At 33.2% G+C, this 17,437-nt stretch overlaps 1 protein-coding gene across 3 annotated transcripts in view; it reads right to left on the reverse strand.

Moving 5' to 3' along the window:
* The window catches only part of LOC121383108 (cilia- and flagella-associated protein 43-like), a 61,744-nt gene that overhangs the window by 25,308 nt on the left and 18,999 nt on the right, over window positions 1-17,437 (reverse strand). For 2 of the 3 annotated variants that reach the window (XM_041512893.1, XM_041512892.1), the window contains exons 11-23: window positions 16,539-16,687; window positions 15,514-15,617; window positions 13,750-13,899; window positions 11,724-11,908; window positions 11,077-11,226; window positions 10,054-10,104; window positions 7,401-7,528; window positions 6,525-6,699; window positions 5,792-5,902; window positions 4,334-4,411; window positions 3,905-4,030; window positions 1,041-1,145; window positions 489-605 (exon numbers count right to left, since the gene is read on the reverse strand). In XM_041512893.1, coding sequence (XP_041368827.1) covers window positions 489-605; window positions 1,041-1,145; window positions 3,905-4,030; window positions 4,334-4,411; window positions 5,792-5,902; window positions 6,525-6,699; window positions 7,401-7,528; window positions 10,054-10,104; window positions 11,077-11,226; window positions 11,724-11,908; window positions 13,750-13,899; window positions 15,514-15,617; window positions 16,539-16,687 — 1,629 coding nt within the window. The remainder of the gene's footprint in view (window positions 1-488; window positions 606-1,040; window positions 1,146-3,904; window positions 4,031-4,333; window positions 4,412-5,791; window positions 5,903-6,524; window positions 6,700-7,400; window positions 7,529-10,053; window positions 10,105-11,076; window positions 11,227-11,723; window positions 11,909-13,749; window positions 13,900-15,513; window positions 15,618-16,538; window positions 16,688-17,437) is intronic. The other variant, XM_041512894.1, reaches the window with a different exon arrangement.

Raw genomic sequence — 17,437 nt, forward strand, 5'->3', positions numbered from 1 at the left:
CAATCTCGACTTTGCCCAATACCTTTTTTACTTTGCCTTGTGCAAAAATATGATTTTGATATCAGAATACCGTTTTTTGTTCAGATTTATATACAGTATCCAACAGACAGGATAGCACATACCACAGCCTTTGTCACACCAGTTGTGGAGCATTGGCTGGAACGAGAAATACCCCAATGGGCCAGGGATCGCTCATGGACTGACCGCACCTCAGGCAGGCACTTTGTCATTGGGCTATATCTAGCCCCCACACCCAACCACCACAACATAACAAATGCATGAAAAATGGTAGTCAGAATGGCACTGGCAAAGGGGTCAGATTTATCCTGATTGATAAAAATACTGATGAGGTTAGATGAACATTTGAAAAAGTTGTTCTATTCACTCACATTATATGCTGAATGCAAGCCGGAAATCTCTATAATAGTAACATACATTGTTGTATGAAATCCCGTATGGTATCACATATAGATAGTACCGGTACTTACCAACGCCTCATTCACTTCCATCCTTCTGCGAACAACTGCTATTTTTAACTGCTCCAATACGGCTTGCGATATTTCTCTCATTGGAAAGTTTGACACTTCAAGTGAGGAATTGAACGACTGAAACAGAATAGGTGACCTACTCAAAGAAGTTCTTAAATATGACTCATAAAATGTGGGTTTTTTAGTGCTTCTAACAATAACATAAATATCCCTATAAGTAACATTTCTGAAGCAGCCTTCACTTGAAAGCGTTTTTGGTATACAGTTATCTTAGTTTGTGTTTAATTTCAAGCTCATTGGCATTTGATTTTATTTCACAGTCATGGTTAAAAAAAACCTAAATATTAAGAAAAATTTTAAAACAAGAAAACATTAAGGGTTTGTCACATTTTATTTTTAAATGAAATTAATTAAAAAAAATTGTCGTTTCCATCACTCAATGGAATTAGATTATTTGTATTTTTATCAAATTTTTCTGGTATTGTTATGAAAACAAATGGAAAACAAAAACAAGAAATGATGGCTGCAAAAATATTACATCAAGGCACTAACCAGCAAAGATCGACCTTTGACCTTCATTTGATCCCAGCATTCTTTCTTGATCATTTCCCTTAAATATATCTTGGCCAAATTTTCAAACTCAATGTTTTCTTTGACCTGGAGTTAAAAGAGAAGAATATGGATCAATCATGGCAGAGAGATTATCAAATTGAATATACATGTATCAATAATGAATACAATTGAATGTGCACATAATTCCACAAAACTATTGGTATTCCATTAACAAAAAAAACCCTCATCATTGTCATCCCCTTCTTTTAATCATGGTGCCTAAGTTAAGCATCATAATAATAATAATTAATGAGAACAGAATTTATGAGTTACAGTTGTCAGTTATAAATGAATGACATAAATGAATGCTAAGATTGCTTAAGATACTGATAAAGATATGTATAATAGAAATGCTAACACTGATAAAGATATGTGTAATGTAAATACTAACTCTGATAAACATACATGTATGCGTAATGTGCATGCTAATATTGATAAACAAATATCTGCAATGTAAATTCTAACATTAATAATGATATCTGTAATGTAAATATTATGGTCCATTTACTTTATTGTTATGTATTTACAGTAGAACCTCGTTAGTCCGGACTCCAGTAGTCCGGAATCCTCACCTTACGGACGTTTTTTTTGCAAAAACGAAACGACCACTCAGTAAAGTTATAATGATATCTGTAATGTAAATATTATGGTCCATTTACTTTATTGTTATGTATTTACAGAAGAACCTCGTTAGTCCGGACGCCAGTAGTCCGGAATAATCACCGTACGGACATTTTTTTTGCAAAACAAAACAACCACTCAGTAAAGTTATTCATTAATCCAGATCTTCCGGAACCGGACGGTCATAATTCTGAACCCAATGTAAAAAGTAAAGGCAAATTGCTTCGTTTGATCGGTCGCCGCTGATTGAACATAAAAGTAATCCGCCAATTAACGCTTAAGGAATCGACAGAGATAAAATGGCTGCACGGGGTTTCACACCGCAGTTTATTTAACCATTCACCTGTGTTTATTTAGTGTTAGTCGGATAGAGCACAAGTGTTCACAAGTGTTTGATGTTTTTTTAAATATAATTTCTTTGATCTATGACCAGACTGGCTGTTTTATTTTATGAAAAAAAAAGAAGAGTATTTTATTTTTAAAAGTGGGTAACTCTTGATCATACCCTACGGTACCCATGACCTAGTTTTGTAACTACCCTTCTAACTTACCTGTATGATTTATTACTGAATACTGTTCATAATTGTTTAGGTGTCCAACTCAAGAGTATTGCCAGTCACCCAAAATAAAGACAAAGGAAACATCTTTATATGATATTGCTATCAAAACGTTGGCTCGCAACTCTTTCACAAGTGGATCAATGCTCATTCAGTTTCATGCTGGTTTTGAGAGAGTTGTATTTCTGTGCTAGGGGCGGAGGGATGTATCATGTCGGCGCTAGTATTATATCAGTAGATATAGCAGAAATTAATTATAATTTCGCCATTTTATATGTTTAAAATATAATCTGTAAACGTAAAAACTTTAAACTAATAATGATTGGATATAAGTGAGAAACAATATGCATTCCTCAACAACGTACCCACTTCGTGGAAATGAACTCAACCACGTGGCCTAGATTTACAACATTAACCAGTACGACCAATAAAATTTTAAACTTGTTGTCACTAGTAATCAAACATTTAGTATCAACAATGTAACATGTCTTAAACAGTATTTCATTTTATTTAATCGCATTTTCTAACTTTAAGACAAGCACCTGGCAGTACACTACTGAATAGTAGACTGGCCTCACGGACATGCAAATAGCGCCTTATTCACACCACGAGACGGATCAACAGACCAAAACTGGTTGAAGAAATGTCTGGTTCTAAAAATCAAATGTGTCGTTTTTATTTTGTTTGTGAATCAAGGGAGGTTACTCATCATGTACATTTCAGTAATCCGGAAATTCGTTAATCCGGACGGGGTTTTTTAATAACCATACTGTCCGGACTAACAAGGTTCCACTGTATATACTTTTTAAGTGATAATAAAGTCAGCAAATGTTATAAACTTGTACCACCCTCAGTGTGCTTTTTGTTGTCAGTTGTCTAAATGTCAATCTGATAAGTATACAGATAGTAGTAAATACAAGACTGTAATGTAAAAGCTAATTAGATACAAATAAAAATATTGTGAATGCTAATATAATAAAAAATAAGCATAATGTGAATGCTAATCAGATAAAGATAAGCACAATGTGAATGCTTATCAGATAAAAATAAGCATAATGTCGTAATGTGAATTCTAATCTGATAAAGATATATGTATTGTGAATGCTAATCTAAAACAGATAAGTGCAATGTCAATGCTAATCTGATAAATATATGGGTAATGTGAATGCTAATCTGATAAATATGTGTAATGTGAACATGCACTAATCTGATAAATATATGTGTAATGTGAATGCTAATCTGATAAATATATGTGTAATGTGAATGCCAATCTAATAAATATATGTGTAATGTGAATGCTAATCTGATAAATATATGTGTAACATGAATGCTAATCTGATAAATATATGAAATGTGAATGCTAATCTGATAAATATATGTGTAATGTGAATGCTAATCTGATAACTATATGCGTAATGTGAATGCTAATCTGATAAATATATGGGTAATGTGAACGCTAATCTGATAAATATGTGTAATGTGAACACTAATACGATAAATATATGTGTAATGTGAATGCTAATCTGATAACTATATGTGTAATGTGAATGCTAATCTGATAAATATATGGGTAATGTGAACGCTAATCTGATAAATATATGAAATGTGAAAGCTAACACAACATACCCTCATGACTTCTGCGTCACCCTCGGCCTGTAGTTTAGTCTGTTCATCCATATCCAAATCAAATTCATGTCGTCCAAGTTTCTCAATGTTTGGCAGTTCTTCATTACTTGCTATCATTTTCTGAATCTACAACATTATATTAATACATGACATTGTGTAATTAGAATGCTTCAACATTGCCACAGTATATGTTTTATATTGGTCTAATTAAAATATGGCATTCAAATTAAAGATAGATTTACACATTACAATATAATAAAATTAATGTCTTTAATACTGCATAACACTATTCATCTAAAAACTCTGAATGTGTTAATTAATCTTCATGGTAATATGATTTTGAAATACCCACAGTTGAAATAAAAGAATAAAAAATATATATATATAAATGATTTTCTTTTCTTGTTTTGTAATTAGGATTTTAATTACTTGTTTTCTGATATCCCTGAGTTGCATTCGTATGTCTTTCTTCAGTATTTTGTACTGTACACTTTCATCTAGATTAGCCTGAAAATATGAAAGAAAACAAACTTAATATTATGTAATAATATATGAATGTTATATAATTTCACACAAAATATATTTTGAAACATAAAAAACTGAATGCTATGCATTGACTACAACACTACAGGATGGTACAACTGGTGAAACAAAACATTACCACTTAAAACAATTATATCAGTAGTAAAGAACTTAGCTGCAATTATAGTTCATCCTATCCTCTTCCAAAAATGTTTTGTTTTTTTGTGTAAATAATTTCAATTTGGTTTCACATAAGATAAAAAGTAAGTGTTTTGGAAATAACCAAAAACACCACAACTATTTTTGTGTGCAATTTAGACAACAATTGGCTCATAAATAAATAATTTGCAATAAATTTCATAGTATGAAAAAAAGTGTTCCCTGTGTGAAGGACTATATGGATGTAGTGTCATGATTAAGCCATCTTACTTTTTACTTTACTACTGGGTGCGATGCCCCACCCGATTCGCGTGGCGAGGGGCACGTCGACGTGCCTGGTGATTAAGCCATCTAATTCACCAAACTCTCACGACTTTGCAATTTCAGAGTGCATTACATGTACTTAAATACTTGCAAGGATGATGTGATGTTGTGTAATTAAGACAGCTTTTTGATGTAGGTCTGGGCAGATCAATAGCTGGCTACTACTGAACCAATTCACATCCCAGTACCAGTTCTAACTCAGAGTGAGCACAAACTTCAATGGAGAGGTGTAAGGCCACTCCACCAATCTTAATAACAAGTCCCTGGCCTCTGTGGTATCGTGGTTAAGCCATCGGAAATAAGGCTAGTAGGTACTGGGTTCGCAGCCCAGTACCGGCTCCCACTCAGAGCGGTGTAAGACCACTACACTCTCTTCTCTCTCACTAACCACTAACCCACTGTCCTGGACAGACAGCCCAGATATCAGAGGTGTGTGCCCAGGAAAGTGTGCTTGAAGCTTAATTGGATATAAGCACGAGAATAAGTTGAAATGAAATTAAAATAACAAGTCACACACAGTGTTCTTGAAACTTAATTGGATATAAGCATAAAAATAATTGAAATGAACTGAAAATAGTCACACACGGAGTTCTTGAATCTTAATTGGATATTAAAAAGCACCAAAATAATTTGAAATGAAACGAAAATAACAAGTCACACACAGACCTCTCTTGTGTAGTAGGTACTGGATTCAGACGTTGTCACTGTGTAATGTTACTACACTGACTTCTCTCTTACTAACCACTAACCTCTACCGTAACCATCAACCCAGGACAGCGAGACTGAACAATAAATTTTATATCAGCAAGAAAATAAAGTTTACTTGAAACTGACGCAGAAGCTAGACTGTAAGCACACATATAGTGGGTACTAGTACAATACCGTAAGCTCTTGTTCTTCCAGCCATGTGGCATCCGGACCGGGTACTGGTGTCGGTGTTTGGAAGATTTCATCATCGTCAATGGCCTGCTGTTTTTTAGTCTGAATTCTCTCCTGGAAAAACAAACAAAATGTTAATACATGAATATAGTATGTATGATGAGTAAGACATATGCATATACATACATATATATATATATATATATATATATATATATATATATATATATATATATACATATACATATACATATACATATACATATATATATATATATGTATGTATTATCAAATGCATTAACAGATGAGAAGAAATTAGTAATAAGTTTGACAGTTATGGAGTTGGTTGTTATGTATTATTAGAAATTACATTAAAAAATATCACTTAAATTAAACTTAATAAAAATCAAGTGACGTAAACACTTAGTTGAGATTCTTCATGTATGAAATTGCATAGCAAGTGTATTTTCATACCTATTTTATCGCCATAAACTATTCACTCTTGTATATCATAACTATAACTCTGTAAATAATTAATTACAGCAAAACCCTTCTAAACCAGAATTCCCTCAAAACTGGACGTTTTTCAAATATCAATAAAGAACGAAATCTCTGTAATTGGTCCAGTGGATGTAACCAGTTTAGAGGGGCTTCACCATATAACATTATGTCCATTAGCAAGATTTAACTTAATACAAGTTCACCAAATAACCAGACACCAGTGAAAAAGGCCAACCTTCTCTTGTTTTTCAAATGCTGAGGCAGTGCGTGATTTGCAACGAGGGGACGTCCAGTCCTGCCACTCTTTAAGAGCTGTGTTCTCCTCCGTTTGGGGTTTGAGTAGCCTCATTTTACGAGCCTTGGCAACCTCGACAGCTGTCTTCACCTTTGACTGACCTGTGGCTGTGAAACTGAATAACAGTTTGTTTAGATGAGTGACATGGGTTATTTAATTTAACAATGGGCTGGGAATAATTAAACTTTTTTTTAAAAATCATTGTTTACATAAGATTGTTGTTAGGGGTTTAGTCTTGTGTTTATAGTCAAGAAGTAAATATTTAATATTTATGTCAGTGATAACTACACATTATTATTTAAACAAATTGTCAGCGCTACGTACATATAGCATTAACTTTCCACCTTAAAATGGTTTTCAAAATTACATAAAAACGTACAGATCACCAAAGTTAAAAAGTGAGTTAATTATATATTTTATGGATAGCGTACACCTGCAATTAATTATACTTTCAATATTACTATACTCTTATGGTTTTAAATTATCACCAATAACAACAAACTAATAAATCAGTTATTTTGCTATTTCTCATTCAAGCCAGTGTACCACAACTAGTATATCAAAGGCTGTGGTATGTGCTATCCTGTCTGTTGGATGGTGCATATAAAAGGATCTCTTGCCGCTAATGGAAAAATGTAGAGGGTTTCCTCTCTAAGAATATGTCAGAATTACCAAATGTTTGACATCCAACAACCATGCAATGATTATATAATCAATGTGGTTTATTGGTGTCATTAAACAAAACAAACTTTTTTTCTTCTTTTTTTTTCAGTTGATTTTGCAGAACTTAATTGTTATTAGATGATGAGTACTTACTTCCACTTGTAGCACGTAAGAATTTCATCGTAACCTGATGTAAAGACATAGTGGCAGTCTTCAGAGAAGGCTGCAAACCTCACACCTCCATGGCGGAACTCGTGAGGAGTGATTTTCACAAAACGATCCTGTGGATATAACACAAAGTGGTTATATAAATAATACTTTAAAAAAAATTCCCAATTGTTTTCATTTATAGATCCCTGTTTACAAGATGTCACACTCCCAGGGAAATGTGTTAGATGGTGTACAAAATATAAAACCTGACAATTTGATCGTAACATTGATATGTACTAAAGTTTGATGAAAATAAAGAGTTTGAAAGGTATAGACCTTAAATATTAGCAAAAAGAAGTTGGAAAAGGAATACAGAAATAATGTAATTATTAGTTGTGTACATTATAATAGGGGAAAGGATACAACTCTAGTATACACAACAAATATTTACACTGAAAGAAAGCTATCCCTGGAGGTGTAAGTTTAGACACTATGAATTCTTCAGGAGTGGCAATCTGGGCAGAACGTTATATAAAGGAAGCTCCCAAAGTGGTTATATTAATTACTAATGACTGTAGATATGGAATATATTTTAATTCAATAAAACTCATTTTTAAATTAAGCAAAAAATTAAGAACCAATAAATTTTGTTTCAATGAAAAATATTTGATATATTTTATGACCAGATCATTTCACTGCTTACATTTTGTAAAGAAAGTTTGTCTTTGAGGCTGTTATAACAAATTTTGTTGAAAATGCAATAATAAGCCCCACTATAAAGTTTGCAAAATTTGACAAATTTTATCAGCAAGATGTTTTAGAAAATTAAATAGTAACTGCATGATAATAATTCTTACGCTGTACAGCTTTTAATACTTTCATATTAATTAGTTAAGACCTCACTTCAGACTTCACTGAAGAATTTTGTCATTGTTTGCAGTAGCAACTTAAGGGTATCTAGCATCAAAAAATATAATTTGGTACCATCCCCTCTAAAATCCAAACTACACCAGCCCTTCATTCATTCATTTCAACTTATTTTCGTGCTTATATCCAATTAAGGTTCAAGCACGCTGTCCTGGGCACACACTTCAGCTATCTGGGCTGTCTGTCCAGGACAGTTCGTTAGTTGTTAGTTGGTTAGTGGTTAGTGAGAGAGAAGAGGATGTAGTGGCCTTACACCTACCCATTGAGCCCTTAAGAACTCGCTCAGGGTTGGAGCCGGTACCGGGCTGCGAACCCTGTACCTACCAGCCTGTAGTCCGATGGCTTAACCACTACGCCACCGAGGCCGGTCCAGCCCTTCATACTGTCACTCACAAACTTCTAACCTTATAAAGAGCCATATTGCATATACAGGTGAACTTTTACAATTACAAGAGGATTATAATGGTCTAGTTTGTATTCATTTGTTTGTGTATCTATAGTCAAGTGTAAAATGTTGCCCAATTGAAGAAGACAAGGATAAAGAAATGAACCCACATTAATAGTAAGGTAAAAGAGTCTCAAACAAGAAATGACAGTGTCAAGGATATGTGCGTGTATGGTCCAAAGAACTGATTAAAATTCAAGAAATTGTCAACAATTTGACAAAAATAGCTGACAATGAATCAAAGGTACATGTTGATGATGTAAACGAAACAAATACATTTTTTGAATAGTTCAAACTTGAAATAAGTCACCTAAAGAAATATGAAACAGAAAATTAAAAAAAAAAAAAACAACAGGCAGTTAAAAGCACAGATTATAAGCAAAATTAAATAACCAGAAACTTCAAATGACAAAAATGAACAATAGCATGAAAACATGCAATAAAAATACAAACATTGCAAAACAAACAAATGGCTAACAGAACTGAACAATATTCATGAAAACAAAATACAAAAAAAGAAGGCAAAATGTGTGAGACAAATTCATTGATATGTTCAAATGTGTGGATGAAGATATTAATCCTAATGATGTCCAAGCTATCCACAAGGTGCCTACATGGGCCCGTGCTTATAAAACTTTTAGAGTTCAGACTCAATCTCTAATGATGTCACACGTATACAATTTGTATGGTGTTGCCACGACATTGCTGTCTCAGACTCTATTAGAGTCTCGAGTCTAAGACTCTAAAAGTTTTATAAGCACCAGGCCAGGTCAGAACAAGACTCAACCAAGTCCCATGTTTGTCAAAACGTTTTACTCAGACACCATCAGTCCTTAGTTTTCCATCATCAAGTTATACAAACAAGGAGGATGCGACACGACTGAATATGTACTCTTGGTGAACATGTTCAGATAATTGCCGAACATTACTGACACTTCGTGCTTTAATGGACATGTGTATGTGATACACGAAAGTAAAAAAAAAAGAAACAGTTAAAAGTTTGTTTTGATTTACAATACCACTAGATCATATTGATTAATTAATCATTGGTTATTGGATGTCAAACATTTTTCCATTAGCTACAAGGGACAGCACATACCACAGCTTTTGATATACCAGTTGTGAAAGGTCAAACGAAATTTGTTTTAGCTGTTTGACAAAATATAGTTGGACAAATTTTAAATTAACTATGAACTGTTATTTCAATTTTCATTTCTGTTGTTGGATATACATCATTCCACACCAAATGTACATAAATTCATACTTGTGAACATTTATACTTACATTTGTGTCACCTATTTGATCATCATTGTCATATACAAATAAGCCATTTTCCTATAAATTAATGAACAGGTACACTACTGTACAACATCTGCTTCATACACATTAAATGCAGTTGGTCTTAATGGTTAATATATAACTTTATTATCCACTTGATTCAACATAACTAAGTTAATAAAAATCACATGAAGCACATGTGTAATAACAAGTGTATAATGATGTAATTTTGGGATGCGACATCATAACATGACATTGCTTTCCCAGTCCTAGCTCAGACTGCGCATGTGAAATATGACGTCATTTTGTTGTCTCTTTCTAATTGTGGTTGAAACATTTTGAGACAGCCCTCATTATTCATAAAAAAAAAATATATAATAACATGGATAATAAAGATATTATTACTCAAGCGTGTGTCATACTCATTTTATGAAACTTGTGTCAGGATTTATGTATTACCCTCGCTCTCGCTTGGGCAATACAAAAATTCTGACACTCCTTTCGTAAAATCTGTACAACACACACACTCATATAATAATCTGTATGTGTTAATCCCACATTAATTAATGTATGTGTGTAAATTTTTATTTCTAGGTATAAACAGATATATCAGAAGTCGAAATACTGCTGTCTCAACAGGTTTTTGCCAGTCAACATCACCATGGTCCAGGACATTTTCTTGCCTGTTGTTCCATCAGACTGCCAATTATTTCACCTTCATTTGTACAGTTTGACTGAATCATGTTTGATCCAGCCAGTTTTTATTCAGGCTGGCAGAATTTGTAGTTTTCCAAACCAAATATCTGGCAGGAATTTCAGCAAATTTCTACCCCTGTATGTGTATATATATATATATCAACTATTTTTGACTCCTTTGAAGAATATGTGACCTATTATAGTACTGCAAGAAACTGGTTATATTGATGCCACCTACCTCCCCAATGAAAAAAAACCCCAAGTAGTTGAGAGTATATGCATCTCCTTGCATCCCTGTTAAACAATAAGCCTATATTAATTAATTATCTTTACCACACTGCCAGTCGCTCGAAACATCACAGAGCCATCAGGACCAAAAGATGCCAGCCACTTCTTATGAGGGGACAAGGCAACAGCTCCTCCAGGCAACTGATGGCCAGGGACCTCATGTTCAGGACCAAGGTATGAATCGGGACCATTTATCTATAAGTCAACGCAAAAAATAAATAAATTAGACATTAAATTTTATACATCAGTGTCCAAATAAAATACAAGGACATATCTCAAGTTTATAAATCTTATTTTTCTTTTAATTAATTAATGATGATGATGTTTTAGAATTTAGTTTTATCAAGGTCACCATGTTGTTTTCTTAATTACATTACATTTGTAGTCTATCTTTATATACATAAGATTTAGACAACACATTTTGGCATGTTCTAGAAATGAAAACAACATCGGAAAAAAACATCGGAAAATTTTGCAGTCTTTGAAAGTACAGGGTTACTGTGAGCTTTTTTACGAAAGAACAAGGACAGAACACTTTTTTTGGGTGGTGCTAACATCCAGAATTCTCAAAAAACAAGGTCCATTATTTGTCATCTCTGGTGTCCAAAATAAAGAAACACTTCCAAGAAGCTGAGATATGTATAATTTACATAATACTTCAAGAAAGTGAGATACATATAATTTAACCACACCCTCTTTGGTTTGACCTCTGGTAGAGCAACTGAACAGATCTTCTTAGTGGCCTGACTAATGGTGTATATCCGGTTCCCTTCGCCGAGAGCCACACTATAGGAAGGAACGACCAAGTGGAGGTCCATCCGGTTAATAAACTCATCCTTGAAGTCATGTCTCAGACTGCTGTAACTCACATGAATATCTAAAACAAGATCATTATGAAATCAGTTTAATATCTAAACAAGATCAAAACACATGAAATCATGTCTGAGACTGCTGTAACTCACATGAATATCTAAACAAGATCGATATAAAATCAGTTTAATCTCTAAACAAGATCAGTATGAAATCAGATTAATCTGTCAACAAGATCAGTATGAAATCAGTTTAATATCTAAACAAGATCAAAACTCATTCTTGAAATCATGTCTGAGACTGCTGTAACTCACATGAATATCTAAACAAGATCGATATAAAATCAGTTTAATCTCTAAACAAGATCAGTATGAAATCAGATTAATCTGTCAACAAGATCAGTATGAAATCAGTTTAATATCTAAACAAGATCAAAACTCATTCTTGAAATCATGTCTGAGACTGCTGTAACTCACATGAATATCAAAACAAGATCGATATAAAATCAGTTTAATCTCTAAACAAGATCAGTATGAAATCAGATTAATCTGTCAACAAGATCAATATGAAATCTGTTTAATCTCTAAATAAGATCAATATAAAATCAGTATAATCTCTAAATGAGATCAATTTGAAAACCATTTCATCTCTAAACAAGATCAAAATTCATCCTTGAAATCATATTGTCTAGGACTGTTGTAACTCACATGAATATCTTAATCACGTTTAGTAGGGCTCACCTCATACATTGATTGCTAAATTAATAATCTGCAAATTTTTATACAAAGTGGCTACAACGTTTACACTTTGGCTAACAAAATACTCCTTAAATTAACCACTTTTTAATAATTTTCTAAGAAATGCTCTACATTTCAGAAAATTGACTCAACTAAAATGTGTTCCAGCGTGAGCCCAGGCCCCGTGCTTATAAACCTTAAAGTCTAGACTTTAATAAAGTCCAGACTTTAATGTCATGGCAACGCCATTCAAATAGCATTACATTAAAGTCTGGACTTTATTAAAGTCTAGACTTTAAGCTTTACAAGCACAGGCTTTGGTTTAGTAACTGATGGTTCTTAGCACTGGATTTGTGACAATCATGAATTAATTATATAATAATATAGTTATAATTATAAACCTTCCACATTTATACGATTTATTCTATTCTGATTGGATGACGTCAAAGAAAAACTGAAGGTTATCCTTCGATAAACCTCATTATGCCAGTTGGGACGATATTACGTAAAACAGGTCATGGAAAGGACACTAGAAGCTGATTTATGTGTATTTTAACTAAATATGGTGTGTCCAGGCGCTTGTGCATACATTTAGAAGAGGGTGGGGGCTAAACTGTGGCTAGCAAAGTTTATGTGGGGTCAACACATGCTTCCCCGGAAAAAGTATTGAAAAAAAAGAGAAGAATTTGCTTGATTAAGGGGAGGGTTCCACTGCCAAAACTCATCCTCTGCATACCTCCTATTTTTGTAATTATATAAGAACTGCTCATCATTTTTAAATACATTTGTTGATGTACAACTATCACAAACGTCATAAAACTGTGTAGCATATATTGAAGGATTTTAAACTAAACTCCTCAGTATGATAGCAGAAATGGGACATTACGTAAAGCAGATCGGTGGGAGAAATTGATTTATGAATTATGTCTAGTTTTAACTAAATAAGTTGTGCCATTTGTAATTATAAGAATTGTTCATCATTTTGTTGTGAATTAATTGATGTATAACAGTCACAAATTTAGTATAAAATTGCTTTGCTACGTGATTTTATAAAATTTGTGACTGTTATACATCAATAAATTCACAAAAAATTACGAACAATTCTTAAATAACATCACATTTTTTTTAAATGTTCTATCTACAAAGTAATCCAGTGTCTGTTAAGAAATACTTCTGAGTAGCTGTGGAGTGATGGTAAACACGGTCAGCTCATTCGCTCCAGGCTTCTTGTCGTCAGCTTTTTTCTGGTTGGTCGTAACTACAACCTGGATATCTTTACCACTGGTGTAGCTCGACAGTGCTTCTATGTTTCCCCTAACAACTGCAACAAACGAGACGGATAAATCGTTAAAATTTGGTTTTTGTAATAGAATATATTCAGTTTTCAATTTAGACCAGTCTGAACATTCTGTATGGCCTATCATTTCATTGTATTATTCATACACCGTAAAAGTTATAAAATTCAATGTCTTATTAAGGCTTTTTCCAACACAAGGTGGGGTTTTTTTCATGGCCATATGGGCAGCCCCGAGTCAGGCCACTGGCATCCAGAGACGGGACTCAAGATAGATATGCTCAAAACCTTCGTGGTACATGAGCATGTAAAAATCTTCAATTCAATTCAATCCATATGGGCATGTCTGTATTCAGTTATATAGAGTATGGAAACAAGTAAAGGGGATGTAACTCCTTAATTATCATATGATAGAGGTACATCCTTCTACAACTGATCGCTTCATATAAATCATCCATTCCAATTTTCAGGAAGAATTTAAAACTAATAAAACAAATTTATATATATATATATATACACCGTAAATATTATAACAATATAATATATATTTACCAAATTCAAGGTCATTTAAATTACTGGACCAAACATTGTTTTTAAAGGTCATTTGCTTTTTAAGTCCTTTATGAAGATCTCTTTTAAATTCAAGGTTGTGCAAACCTTGGCATGTACACCACAGACATTGCACTGACATGCAGTAACACACATCATCATTTCAATGAACATCACCTGAGGTGATGCAGTCAAAGGATCAAATCTCCTTTGTGGATGTTTTCTCTGATTGGATTTTTTCCCCCATCCCAGTCAGTGTCTCATGACTGGCATATTAAAGGCCATGGTATGTGCTGTCCTGTCTATGGAAAAGTGCATTAAAAAGATCCCTTGGTGCAAATGGAAAAATATAGCAGGTTTCCTCTGAAGACTATGTGTCATCATGACCAAATGTCTGACATCCAATACTCAGTGTTTAAAGGGACAGACCCTAGTTTTTAAACACTACAGCATATTGTTTTCACTATTAGAGCCATTTATGACCACTAACATAAAACATTACTTGTATTTTATTCTTTAGAGTATCCATTTCCATAGAACCAAAGTGTTTCTGGTCATCCTGGTGTTTCTAATACCAAAACAATTCATTTTTCATATTTTTCAAAACGCACTGCATCTGAGAAGTAGTGGTTATTGATTTCAGTTCTAGTCTATTTTTAAGGATATTTCCCAGTTTCAACATCACAGACTCTTCTTTCAATCTATTGTGATTTTATCCAAATGAGTTACAGGTTTGTAAATTAAAAAAACTTAGTGTCCATTTTCTATGGGTTAAAACTAGGGTTTGCGCCTTTAATTAATTAACCATGTGCTCACAGTGGTATCATAAAACAAAACAAACTGTATGTTCAATGCACATATTCTACAGACTTCATGCCAAAAAACAATACTTATCACCACCACCAATAATCATATAACCTGAGTTAACAAAAACAAAAACTATGAAATGATTTTTGATAATTTCTCTATGCTAACATAACAAAATATGTTAACATCATTCCAGCAAATATCTTATTTTATCTTGGGCTGTTTAAAACATGTTAGCATTCCTAACTAAACAGCTAAAGACTTGCACTAAAAAAAATAATTCACCTGTGTATCCCAAAATTTCAAATTTCTTTGAAGGATGTCCATCCACGACCAGAACATGCTCCGTATCAGAAGCTACAAAAAAGAACTGACCATCTTCTTCAAACCTGGAAAAAAATTACATTTAATTTTTAAAATGTTGAAAATAAAATATTTATACTAAAGAAAGTTTGTTTTAAGAATGCAAAATATAATGAAAGAAAGAAAAAGAAGGAAAGAAAAAAAGAAAGAAAGAAAAAAGAACAAGAATTCCATGCAATTAAAGGTCTCACCTACGATAAACTTATTTGATGTTGCCGATATTTACATCCATAAATATTCATCTCAATACATGTTTTCAAAACAAAATAAAAATCAAATTTTTTTTTTTTTTTTTGTGATGAACATCAATAGGCATGTAACTATAAATTTCATTATCTAGGACTAGAAACGGAGCTAAATGTCAAGCTTTAATGTTGAGCTAAATGTAAAAGTTGATGCAGTTGCCACTGCCACGATCATAAAAGTAATTACTACATCTCACAATTTGTAAATGTGAGACAAAAAGGAAACAAATACGACATAATGAAAGAATGCTAGAAGGAAGAAAGTCAGCAAAGAAAGCAAGAAAGAAAGCAAGAAAGGAAGAAAGCAAGCAAGGAAGTAAACAAGCAAGGAAGCAAGGAAAGAAAGATGGAAGGAAGAAAGGAAAAAAACAAGGAAGGATGGAAGAAAGTAAGCAAGGAAGGATGAAAGTAAGTAAGCAGGCAAGGAAGGAAGCCGGGAAAGAAAGATGGAAGAAAGGAAGAAAACTAGAAAGGATGAAAGAAATCAAGCAAGCAAGCAGGTAAGAAAGAAAGCAGGGAAAGAAACATGGAAGGAAGGAAGAAAGAAAACATGGAAGGAAGAATGAAAGCAAGGAAGGAAGAAAGCAAGCAGGCAAGGAAGGAAGCAGGGAAAGAAAGATGGATGGAAGGATGGAAAGAAGGAAGGAAGGATGAAAGGAAGGTAGGAAGGAAGGATGGAAGAAGAGGAATGAATGAACATACGTGAGATGAGAGACTGGTCCTGAAAAGAGTCGAATGCTGTGAATGATGCGCGGGTTTTCCACCGAGTTGTAGTCCACAAAGACGAGGTATCCAGACTTACTCCCAACCACAGCAAACTGGCAAAACGGGCTGCATGCAATCACTGTCGCCTGAAATTAGACATAAAATTACTGGATGACTGAACGAATCAATGACATCTCATCATAAGTAAACAAAACACTGAATATTTGGTCTTATAGTGATAACTTATCCCATGTTGAAACATTGTATGCAGAGAAAAATATTTTCAGTATTGCGTCGCGATTCGAAATGCAAGTTTTGGAGATCACTATACAATTTTAAAACATTAAACAGTAATTGCTAATCAATTTGTAATTGACTAGAAATATTGCTTATCAAGATTTTGAAAACAAAATGTTTCCTGATATGTCATTGATACTAAATGATACAAACATTCCCTTGTTGCTATAAGATCATGCAGTCTGTGTGGTATAAGACAGGATTTTCTTTTCTCGAACACTATAAACTATCAGCTTCTGTTCTATTCCATTTTGGAGAAACCATTTCAAGGAATGTGGTGAATGTGCCTAAGACCAAACTGACTGATAGTCTGTCCTGGACAAACATGCAGCCATGTTGTATGCATTGAGCAGCATGATTGAACCTTAATCAGATACAAGCACTGAAATATATTATCTTATCAGAACATGTATAAATGTGTGAGTTCAAATTAAACAGAATCGATTTATATAAAATATATTTATATGTAAAAAAAAACATCAAAAAAATAAATAATAATAATTAAAATAATAATAATAATAAAAATAATAATAAAAATCATAAGTGTCTCTACAAGCAATACTCAAACATACGTACAAAACAAATTAAACAGAATATAC

The sequence above is a fragment of the Gigantopelta aegis genome, chromosome 10 (assembly GCF_016097555.1).
Source record: "Gigantopelta aegis isolate Gae_Host chromosome 10, Gae_host_genome, whole genome shotgun sequence".
NCBI lineage: Eukaryota > Metazoa > Mollusca > Gastropoda > Neomphalida > Peltospiridae > Gigantopelta > Gigantopelta aegis.